This window comes from Limulus polyphemus, unplaced genomic scaffold, assembly GCF_000517525.1.
Source record: "Limulus polyphemus unplaced genomic scaffold, Limulus_polyphemus-2.1.2 Scaffold2684, whole genome shotgun sequence".
NCBI classification, from domain to species: Eukaryota; Metazoa; Arthropoda; class Merostomata; order Xiphosura; family Limulidae; genus Limulus; species Limulus polyphemus.
In genome coordinates, this window is record NW_013668294.1 from 3,298 (window position 1) to 16,484 (window position 13,187).

Consider the following 13,187-nt stretch of genomic DNA (forward strand, 5'->3'; position numbering starts at 1 on the left):
AATTAAATATATTATTCCCTGTCGTTCTTTACAATATTGCATGTCTGCTGCTGATGAAATTTAGTACTTCCTAATCATTACATTCATATTTTATAAAATGCCTTAATTTATTTTCTCTTTTTGGTTTGCCTTTACAGTGAATATGAAGATTCATGTTTCGCAGCCCGTTGCCTCAAAAACATGCTCTGCGAGTGCCCTATAATAATGACAGTCAAATCCCACTAATTTATCAGATAAAACCACAACAAGAGTTAGTAGTGGGTTCTGTTGACCAGCTGCCCCTTAACTCTAGCCTAGCAGTTGTAAATTAAGCATAGAGCCCTTTGTGCAAAACTTCTAAAGCAAACAAACCGACCTTTTAACAATAATTGTTCTTAGCAAACAAAGCGAGAAGAAATTCTAGTTCAGACATAAAAAGCCTGCTAACAGAGAGAACCATTTTCCTGTAATGTAACCAACTATATAGGTCTTTTCCTTAGTGCCTATTATGGCTGCTTCATGGGATGGTAATACTTATTGGTACTGCCACACAATTAAATGATTGGGTTGAAGAAGATCATAAATATAGGGTGATTATAAGGGTATCATTTCCAATAAGTATTGTATTTAGGCCCCTTGTCCAGTTCTTTTTAATTATGTCAGAGATTAACATTTTAGCATTTTAAAATATGTTTATAACCAAAGCTTTAAAACTATTGAACATGAAAAGCAGAGTTTCAGTGGTTTCGCATACTAAAAACGATAAATTTGATGACTAAATAATATATTAAACAACTACCAATTTAAGAAGTATTATTACGGAATAAAGTAGATTATTTGTAGTAAATTAGCAATAAAAATTCATCCAACACTTATCATGCTTCCAAGCAATATTATTTAGGCTCAAGCAAATTATACATTATCACCCCTAGTGACCTTATCACTGGTATGACAGAGACCGTGACGTATTTGGGTTTTTAGTCTCAGCAGATATTTTATGGAACATAGGGGCTAAATAGCCTTCTCAGACTCTCTAATATTCAGACATAGCTATCCCTAATTTAGAACTGCTGACCAGGAGTACAACCTTTCAGTAGCACTATGCGTATACTCTTAAGACAATTTTAGGATTAATTATTAGAGTTATAATGCCCCCAAAACTGAAAGTATGGAGTGTATTCAACAGCAAATCACGGCTCTAGTTTTGAACCTCCCGACCCACAACCAGCTCTCTAACCCCCTAGTAAATGTCTTGTCTAGACCTTGTGGTATAATGGAGGAGCCAATGTACCAAGTTCAAAATGGTTGAAGAGGAATTAGTTTTTTTTACCTCCAGTTTTATGTAATGTTATTCCTAGGTGTGTATCACGAAAGCTCAGTGTCAAAATATATTACCTCACTAGTAACTGATTGATATTTTAAGTACTTAGTATACTGAAAAAAATGAAAAGTATATGAAGGATATTAACCATTTGGTTGTGATGTAAGTGGCATGCTGTAGGAATCTAAGAAATCTTTTTTATCTTTCGCTAATGCTGCTAATCAATACATATTCAAACTTTTATTCAGTAAGAAATGGGCTTAGACCACACACATGCACAATTTAATTTGTGGTTAATGGACCGAAACATTCATCCATATAAGTCTGAAAGTGAATCTACAATCTTTTGTTTTCTAATTCTCTCCAAGATAAAAAGATGGAAGGATAAAAAACAGCTTATTCAGCAACTCATTCTTATTATTCGATAGTATCATAGCATCGGTAGACTATATATGTAAGGATGGCCAAAGTACTCAGTAGACATAATACAAATATACACGCTAAAAATCAATAATGACAGAGAGTTTTACTTTCAAAGATGATTGCCACTCACTTTCATTTGTTTCTCTGCCCAACAAGCCCAAGAACAAGGTAAGGAACCATAGCTAAAATACAAAACCAGAAAGTGACCAACCCACCAAATTGTTCATCTTTCTTCTTCTTGTTTCATTCGACATAACTCTTCGACTATTTTATCACTAACATCAGTTTAAACCTAGATCCACTCTATGTGTTTCTGGGCAGTGTTCGATGTCATCGCTTAGTAGCAATAGTTAGTAGTAATTTTAGAAAATCATAATTCTAGTGTAAACGATGCTAGCATTACCCCTTGAAGTTGACTTTCTTACGAAAATCTAGTATACCTTTAAAAACTTGGTTACATGGGGAAACAGATTTACCAGCCAATAATAGATTAACATTAGATGACGGTAACATGTATAATATTCAATGCTTTGTACACTATACAATCGGTGTCTCTAGGGAGCCAACCCCTATATTATGTATGAAGTGAAAGAGTAAATAAAATCAATACACATAATATTAAATTTTATTACACACACATTCATAAAATACATCAACTTTCAGTCAGAGGAAAAAATGTCGCAAAACAAGTAATAAAAACATTTTTAAACGTAAAATGATGTAGGAATGGCAGTGCCAAAAAGAATGCATACAAGAATATAGAGATGATACAGCTATACGTAAATCATCCCTACATGACTTTCAATATTAAAATTTAATGTTACACTGTAAGATGTTAAGCCAACCAAATCTCATTTTGTGATGTAAGTATAATAAGAATGATTTTGTACAATGTTAAGACGGGAGTCACTCAGCCTAAAACCATTGTACTGTTGAATCTTTCAGAGTGTTCGAAACTGTATTAGTTTTGATTATGAACTTTCTGGTGTTCTTTATTGTGTCTCGATCTTTCGTTCTGATATCTAGTGCTTAACATAAAGACTAAGTTGAGCAGCAAACACACATACTCACACACATAATTATATATATAACATATATGTGAGAATTTTTTATTTGAAGTAAAAATAATAATAAAATACTGTTTTTATAACCAGAATTCTGGAATTAGTTAGATATAATCCTTTTTTATAGTATTATCAGGAATAACTTAAAATGTTGTTCAATCATACGCTCCAAAAAACTACAGTTTTGTTGTTTTTTCATCATAAATCATGAATATAATATGAAAGCTATTGTATGAAAGACAGCCATCTCCGAAATTGTTAGGTGACAGAAGATACATTGTCATTTACTTACTCAGTTCTAGTTGTTAATTGATTGTAGTTTAACGGGCCCGTTATATAGACAATATACTCATATTACGGAAATAAAAGTAATTAAGTTGGTAGGACTAAAACAGATTATACACATCATTACTCTTACTTGCAAATCATTTTACATTAATTACAAAAACGTTAGCCATAGTTACGTAATCCTTAGATTAATTTCGCTGTAACTGCATTTGTTTGTTATTCGTGTTACGTAACGTAACTTCCTTACATTAACTTTGCTATATATAACTTTTGAGACTTTCCCGTAGCGAAGGCTAAAACCAAACAAACAAACATGACCTCACAGCTATCGATATACCATCAGGGTCACTTTCACACGTTCTTCCAGAGTTAACAAGATCAAAACCAATCTTGGAACCCAAAAATAGACAGTTAGTAAAGCATAACAACAACATAGAAAGGATGGTATTTAAGACTATATTGTGGTGCACGATTTTTGCATCGCTCTGTATTCACCAACCACTGTAAAAATGGTCATGTATAACTTCCAACTGATCACATGCCGTTCCATATTTTAACAAGGTTCCCGCGAAAAAATAATGCTGGCACAGGATTTTTGCGCAAAGCTACACAAGGGCTATTCGCTCATAGCCATCCATAACTTTGAACTTATAGATTAGAGGGAAGACAGTTCATCAACAGCCCGCACCGTCAGCTCTTGGTTTACTCATGTCTGACCAACAAGTCTGATTTGAGCATTACTCTTACGGTGTACTCACAGCCTCAAAGTGCGGAGTGAATTTTTGTGGCAAATTTGGAACCTCCTGATTCATAGTCTGTGATCGCTAACGCTGTACTACGGCCGGTTGTGTTTGTTTGTTTTGAATTTCGCGCAAAGTACACACACCGTACACTACAATAATAGGTATGTCAAACTTAGAAATAACCACACATCGTACACTACAATAATGGGTTTGTTTGTTTGTTACGGATTCCGCGCAAAGCTACACGAGGGCTATCTGCGCTAGCCGTCCCTAATTTAGCAAGAAAGGCAGCTAGTCCCACCGCCAACTCTTGGGCTACTCTTTTACCAACGAATAGTGGGATTGATTATAACGCCCACACGGCTGAAAGGGCGAGCATGTTTGGTGGGACGGGGATTCGAATTCGCGACCCGCAGATTGCGAGTAGAGCTCCCTAACAACCTGGCCATGGGCCGGTTCTTTAAGTACGAAACTTGGATAGTACAATGTTGCACAGCATTTGCGTCACCCTGTAGTATTGTTTAACATATAACAAAACAATTAGTTGACATATACCTATATTAGTCTTACAAGTAATCGAACTTTAATTAGCCAAACAAATTCTTTTCCGTTACTTTTTTATCTCCCATTCTGAGCCCTAAAATTTTAGCAAATTTAATCACACTTTCTAATAACGATGCTCCTGGATCAATGCTTCCATTAAAGCTAGTTCCTGTGTTGTCAATCATGATCACTTTAATGGCCATGATTGCGTAGTTTTGCTGTCAACACATTTTCCATTGTAAAAAGACGTCAACGAATGAGCGAGGTCAGTCTTGAGCAACACATCCGGACAAACTTTACACAAACTCTACTCTTCCTTGACGGCAATTTTGAAACCACGTTTGCTCGCTTGCTATATTGCCTTGTCTGTTGCAGACACTTGTGATCATGACCCTTCATATACTTCTATCTCTAGTAGCCTGTAGAAGGTCTATTTCGTATTTCTGTATTCTATCCAGTTACTGGTGTTATTTATGACCACGTTTAAGCATACCAAAGACACATAGTGGCCCCAATGGCACAGCGGCATGTCTGCGGACTTACAATGCTAGAAACCGGGTTTTCGATACCCGTGATGGGCAGAGTACAGATAGCACACTGTGTAGCTTTATGCTTAATTACAAACAAACAAACAAAGACAAAGGTGTATCGGAGAAATTGACAGAAGTGTGTCTTTATTTATCACTTTATAAAGCTACTGATTAGTTTGAAGCGTGGTTTCAGAGCCCGTTGCTGTCCTAAACGCTCTACTGTACGAGTCTATCCCTTTCCATTGGAACATTAAAACTTCTTTCTTCGAAATATAGTGTCTGTGGCGGCCTTGTGATGTCGAATGTTTGAGAATTCACCGTGAACCTAGTATGCTAAACATGTCACCCATGGCGCCACGGCTCGTATCTGCGATTACACGTCACAGTACTAGTACTATACAAATCGTTCATATAGAACGCCAATAACCCTCTCTGTTACATTGAAAGAAACTTTATAGGTCACTTGGTGCGAAGAGGATTAAGTAATTAAATAACTAATTACATTAAATTGTCAATGACATGTAATAAAACAAGGTGAATTTTATTCATTTTTAGACTCTCGTTTACTTCGCATATAAATCATTTATAAACTTAAATGATCAGAGAAGTTAAATTAATATTAAATAAATATTCACGTTATTTACTAAAACTAACTCAGTTACAAGTCCCGCTGGAATGTCTGGATATGTTGATTTCTTAAATAAGCACATTCGCTGAGACATTAGAGACATTAAATATCTCTGGGCTCAAAGGATTATATAAATAGTTATTTCTTTGTTTTTGTCATCAATTTATAAACCAAAATGTATGTGAAATTCAATAAGAAAAACACAACAGTTATAGTATCCAATTAAAAAATGTAACTTAGAAACGACTTTGTAATAAAATTTTGAAACATGATATAATTAAATTTTAGTAAAAACATATCAACAAATATACATATATATGATTTAATTGTGTTTTCTTGAAGCATATCTGAGTAATTTAAAAGATCAACAAATATACATATATATATGATTTAATTGTGTTTTCTTGAAGCATATCTGAGTAATTTAAAAGATCAACAAATATACATATATATGATTTAATTGTGTTTTCTTGAAGCATATCTGAGTAATTTAGAAGATCTAGAAGCTTATTTCATTCCAGAAAAACAATAATACAGCTATTCTATTGTAATTGCAATGATCTTACTCAACTGACATTTGTAAATGATGTATAAACATATTTTCGTAATTACTTTTTCACCAAACGAAACACATTTCTCAAAACATAGCCGAATATTCTTGTTCTTATCTTAACTGTGTTTTTATATTTTACTTGTTGTAATTGTATTGTATTTATATGTTATTGCTATACTGAAAGGTATATTGAAATGTTATTATTAGCTCACGGGTACGTTTTTGGTAGTGTTTTAGTATTTGTGTATAAGCTCTTGTTATATTTTGGATGTTGATATTTATATTATATTGCAACGGTCTTATTAGACCTTGTACTAGGTTGATACGTTTTTATTATACTGTGTATTATATTGCTACGTTGTTATTAGACCTTGTACTAGGTAGATACGTTTTTATTATACTGTGTATTATATTGCTACGTTCTTATTATACCGTGTACTATGTTGATACGTTCTTATTATACTGTGTTTTACGGTGATACAGCCTCATTACAATGTATAATACAAATATACACTCTTTTTTTCGATTATGTTGATACTTTCTTATTACTCGGTGTGTTATATTGGTTCATTATTGTAACAGTGTGGTATAGTATTATCACTGTGTAGTGCGTAGCATTCCCTTCTCACTGTGTGTAATGTACATGTTCTTTTCACTGTATAGTTTGAAACATTCTCTTCTTTGTGTGCAGTATGTTTCATGTTTCCTGTTAATGCGTAATATGTAGTATGTGTGCTTTTTCAGTATAGTTTATAGCATGCTCTTCTTGCTGTTTGTGATATGCTGATAAGTTATTATTTACTTCTAAAACATGTATCACGTTTTGATGACTTACAATAGTTTGATTCAGGCGTAATCCAAACCTTGTGGTTTTCCTCATGACCTTGCTAGTGCGATGACACATAGGCGGGAAAGGTTTGTTTGTTTGTTTGTAATTAAGCACAAAGCTACACAATGGGCTATCTGTGCTCTACCCACCACGGGTATTGAAAGCCGGGTTCTAGCGTTGTTAAGTCCGCAGACATGCCGCTGTGCCACTCATCCTACAAGTTCTGCTTCAATAGATAAGTCAATCGCAAACACTTAGTAAATTTGTGTGCAATTTTTAAGTGTAGTCTTTAATGAAAAGTTAGAAAAATTTAGTTTAACTAAATAATTAATACGTTTAAATTACTACAGTATTATTTGAAAATATAACACGAGGCTTAGTAAATCTCAGTCTCTTTAATCAAACGTATTTTGGATAGTAATTAATTACTTGACAATGACGCTTATATTTATCTTACATTAATTGATTGTTTTTTCTTTAGATTATTTCAAGAAAACGGAGATTTAATCACCTTATTTGAAAAGTTCCAGTACCTTCGAACACAGGAGTCACAACTGGAGAGTCTGGAGTTGGCCCAACACGCATCCATCGTCATGGCAACACTGGATGAAGGAATACGTTCCTTGGATAAAGTTGACTATTTCATTGACTATCTTCATTCTGTGGGAAAGCTGCATACGAAGATTTCAGGATTCAAAAAGGAAAACTTTTGGGTAGCGTGTTTAGTTCAGTTGATCAAATATACATTGTAGATATGTGGATTTAGTTTATGTATACAAAACTAAACGTATAATTCGTTCCTTTCTTGGACAAAAGGTTTATCTCTAACAATGTTTAGTTCTTTTATTACATCTGTTCACAGAAACAAGATACACAATGTAGTTCATTTAAAGAAATGGAAACTTTCGTTATCAATCATCAAAACTTATCATCATATAAACTAAATCGATCAAATATCGCAGGCTTGCAATATCTAAAACTCCTGAATGATTGGAACATGCTCAACATGTAGAATATTTAAGAACACAATATAAATGTTTTTGAAATATTAATCCGGTACAAAATAATATCTCTCTAGAACACGTGTAGCTAATGACTTTAATTTTGAATTTAAAAGTTTAAGAAATTGCAAACTACACTTTTAATAACTGTCAGTATCAGAAGCTGGTAATCATAGATTTATAATTTTATCTAATTATAAGTGGGTAACCAAAGGTTTTTCTCTCCCAGAAATATCGTGTAGAATCATTTAAATTTTTTTTTAAATTCTTATTGTGTAAAGTAAAGGTTGTTTTGTCTATATTTTAATATGATATTTTAAAGAAACTGTCATTATTGTCCGTTATTCATCACCAGTGATAGTAGAACTGAACTTTTGAGAAAATAAAACCTCGTAGAAGGTGGGTAAAATGTTCTTTTAACCACAGTAATCCATAAAATCTCTTTAGACTCCATTATAAATTCTACAAAAGAAAAATCCTATAATCCACTCAAAAGCACATTTTATATTTAGTTAGTAAACTTCTATTTTTTCTAAATGTCACGAGATAACCTTTGTTTGTTTGTTTTTTGAATTTCGCGCAAAGCTACACGAGGGCTATCTGCGCTAGCCGTCCCTAATTTAGCAGTGTAAGACTAGAAGTAATGCAGCTAGTCATCACCACCCACCGCCAACTCTTGGGCTACTCTTTTACCAACGAATAGTGGGATTGACCGTCACGTTATAACGCCCCCACGGCTGAAAGGGCGAGCATGTTTGGTGTGAGAGGGATTCGAACCCGCGACCCTCAGATTGCGAGTCGATTGCCTTATCCACCTGGCCATGCCGGGCCACGAGAAAAGCAAGTTGAAAATATAATTTCAAAATATTTTTCTTTTGGTCAGCACTTCTTAATTGAAAATGAAGAAAAAACAATTAAAGTATACAAAAAGTCCAACTGAGAATTTTCGTCAAGTCAGAGAGAAGGGAGATTGTATAGATAGCTGTTACACAAATCGAGTACCCGATATCTGACTTTCCATGTTGTGCTATTTCCATTTAAATTATTTAAATTGTGTATTGTCAAAAATTGATTATTCAATTTACAAGCATCTTAGTAGTTTTCATTTACAAGACTTAATTTTTTCTGAAATATAAGGGAGCTTAGTCACAATCGAATAGACATCATAACACTTACCTATTGAAAGACGATTTACAAACCTTACAAAAATAGGCCTGCCAAATGTGTATACTTTTAATGTGTAGAACATTCATTTCTTAAAAGATCGATGTCGATTTTAGTACGTTAAACATAGAAATTTATCATGTTTTTTATATAAACTAGCTGCGAGTACCCGTTCAAAAAATACAGACTGTGTCAACGAGAAAACTAGATAATGTTCCCCTTCTTCCTTTCCTTTGTTATTAGATCTCTAATGACCTCATTAGATGCTAATTGCATATCCTGCTTTATGGAATGCAATAATTTACTTATTCAACTGATTAAGCAATTGTGACTTTAAATTCAAAATTAAATTTAAATTCCACTTCTCGGGAAAAAATCCTAAAACAAGATAAGCCATGTACACCTTCGGACAGTTTTTCAGTTACCATATAAAAAATTACTAAATGAGCTAGTCAACTCTGGGTAATGGATGGTAACACATATACATGCAGCCAGATACACATAGTCAACTCTGGGTAATGGATGGTAATACATATACATGCAGCAGATACACATAGTCAACTCTGGATAATGGATGGTAACACATATACATGCAGGTACACACATAGTCAACTCTGGGTAATGGATGGTAACACATATACATGCAGATACGCACATAGTCAACTCTGGGTAATGGATGGTAATACATATACATGCAGATACACACATAGTCAATTTGGGGTAATGGATGGTAACACATATACATGCAGGTACACACATAGTCAACTCTGGGTAATGGATGGTAATACATATACATGCATACACACACATAGTCAACTCTGGGTAATGAATGGTAACATATATACATGCAGATACACACATAGTCAACTCTGGGTAATGAATGGTAACACATATACATGCAGCAGATACACATAGTCAACTCTGGGTAATGGATGGTAACACATATACATGCAGCAGATACACATAGTCAACTCTGGGTAATGGATGGTAACACATATACATGCAGATACACACATAGTCAACTCTGGGTAATGGATGGTAACACATATACATGCAGCAGATACACATAGTCAACTCTGGGTAATGGATGGTAATACATATACATGCAGATACACACATAGTCAACTCTGGGTAATGGATGGTAACACATATACATGCAGATACACACATAGTCAACTCTGGGTAATGGATGGTAACACATATACATGCAGATACACACATACATGCACATAATGGATCATCTTTATAGTAAGATGAAATATTTTCTTTTCTTGAAGAAATGATGTTTTGATCTCTAAATTGTTTAGAAAATTAAAGATAATAACAAAAGTATATGTTTAAAGTTCTGTTCTTTATAAGACACTTCTGCTTTCAGAGAATCGAAGAGCCATTCCTTGCAGCTGTTAAAGAGACTTTAGGAGACCGCTACACTGAAAATATGGAGAATATTTATAAAATTACCATACGTTTTATCCTGGAGACATTGACCAAAGGCTTTGAACTGGCTGAAGAAGACAACGAGAAAGACAATGTACTGCCGAATAGTATTTAATGGTCAAAAGAAAAACAATATTTTGTAAATTTACAGTTGCTGACGATTTTGTTTTATCTATAAACACCCGTCCGCGATCATTTGGAAATAATACAAAGATCAGAGCCAAGTTTGATAAATACCTTGACTTTGGTGGAAAGTTGCCAGAATATTATGTTTCAAGAAAAAACGATAGGTGGAATATTCTTGTCACAAGACAAGAAGAAATTCCGTGAACAGTGCTCTCTGACGAGGTCATCAATATATTTACTTTATTTGACCTTCAATAAATGACCTGCGTTTTGCGAGGTTAAGGTATATGACTATAGATTCTTTGGAACCAAAAAACAGAAATATTTTTCTTTGGCGAAACGAAAACCATCATCATCCTAACTCTTGCTGCCAATGTGACACAGCTTTTCATCAACTGTCTTGTTTTGTGCTGTATCAGATATTCGTGTACATTAATATTTTGGTGTGTCTTGTTCGAGATCTATGTGGAAAATTCACCGCGTATATTTGGTTGCAAATACTAGGTTTAACTAACACTTATAACTATTGTTTCGATTAACTGAAAAGTGACACTCTACCTTAGTTAAAGTATATCATACACTAAACTCACCGATGCTAAAAAGACACAATTCTGTCACAAGTTTTAGCAGAGTGTTTCAAAATATACAAAGTTTAAAATGCAGCGCTACCATTTAAATTTAGTGACACTAAAACAAAACGTTTTTTAATAACGTTTAGATTGACTGTCATGTAGGTGAAGATCTATATAAAAAAGTCGTGATAATAATAAATTTGTCAGAAACCTAAATCTATATATTATTTTAGAATATTTAGAACATATGATTATTTTTCTAAAGAGGGTCTTAGATTTCTAGTTTTCTGAAACAATATCTTTTTTAAACTAAAATCTTATCATATATAAATGTACACTCACATCTTCAGTAATGTCTGATGCTCCCTAGCAACTAAACTTCAATGTATAATCATCATTTTCTGCTTTCCATAGTGTCTTTTACCATGACTACTGAAACTAGAAATTGTTTTCTAGCTTCTCCGTTAATAGTTTCAAAGAAAACCGAACTTTCCTGTCTTATGATAAGTGAAAAATCGTTTGAAAAAGTTATTTTTCATGACACTAGTCCTCATTATTTAACTGAAGTTATTTTTTAACAAACCGTCGTTGTTCATAAAATTCTGCTTCTCTGAGTCTTAACTATTCAATATAACCTTGCATTTAGATTCTAAACTGTATCAGTAAAATATTACCACAAGCAAACATTGTTTATCATTAATTAATGTTGTTCTACAAGACGTGAAAAGAAAACTTGGATAAAAGATAACAAAGAATAAACTGACACATCTAAATGAAGACATTTTATAGTTTTAATTTTGGCAACGAAGTGTGTCTGCCCGAAACGTTGCACAAAATAAAACTATGAAAAGTTTTCATTTCGGTGTGTCAGCTTATTATTTGTTATATTTTATCCAAGTTGTTCATCGTAACCTATACAGTAAGACGATTTTCCTATTGTTTGATGTGACAAGATGTTTCTTTCTATGCTAACCAATGTGATTATTGAAATGGATAACAATGTTCTATGTAGGCCTGGAAATACATTTTATATACAGGGTGGAAAAAAGCAACTACCCACCTGTTTTATTTACAATATAGTTTAATATTTAATAGTTCTACTATTTTCCTACGATATTTGTCTTGATTGATGTCATAAAAATGGTTTTTGATGTCCATTGATAGCTTCCTCATGTTTGCGATGACATACTGACTAATTTTGTTTTCTTGATTGACATAGTTCAATAGTACCTTAACTTACAGAACTAAACCATTTGACATTGAGAAGGCCTGAGCTACACAAAAATTATATATGTCATTCAAGAATTGCACTTTTGTTGAGTTTGTGTAATAATAAAGATAAGTAAGTTTATCTGTTAAGTCTAATATCATCAATAGTTTATAAATGACAGTTTTTTTTAAGCTAAACATATTACTCTTATACAGCTCGTCGGAAATAGTGTTGTTCGTAGGGAAAAAGTGTAACTGTAATCTGTAATGTGAAGCCAGAGTCTTGTCACCACAGAATAGAATAATTGTTCTTAACTTGAGAAAATATATTCTCTATTAATCTACATTCGGTATTCACATTGAAGTGTCTATTCTCTCAAATCCTTGGTAAACAAAAAACTTAGATTGAGTAGAAATTTCATATTTCATTCTACGGTAAATCTAATGACAAGTTTCAATGAACAATGTTTGGAAATGAAGTAGGCTAACCATTTCTCCTATGAAATCATCTACATCCATATTTCAAGTTATTGTTTGACACCGTGCGCGTGAGGTAATATATTTTTCACATCCTATCTCTTTGTTATTCGTTAAGTGTTTCCTGTTAATTGTTACGTAGAACATGATAAATTCATGTGGGTGCGCGCTTTATAAATAGTATCTTTAAAAATTTCAAGCAAAAATATTTGAAAAAATGACTATATTTTGTGTTGAAAGGATAGCGTTCAGAACATGACACATAGTCAGCACTTCGTACAAAAAAACGTAGAAATCTGG

At 33.3% G+C, this 13,187-nt stretch overlaps 1 protein-coding gene across 1 annotated transcript; it reads left to right on the top strand.

Annotated features, from left to right (window-relative positions):
- Positions 1-7,377: 7,377 nt before the first annotated feature.
- On the top strand, positions 7,378-12,286 carry LOC106467627 (the record flags this gene model as incomplete). Its single annotated transcript, XM_013927988.2, has 2 exons — positions 7,378-7,614; positions 10,442-12,286. Coding segments are annotated over 2 exons (414 nt in total), but the record flags the coding sequence as incomplete, so codon positions are not given.
- Positions 12,287-13,187: the final 901 nt, after the last annotated feature.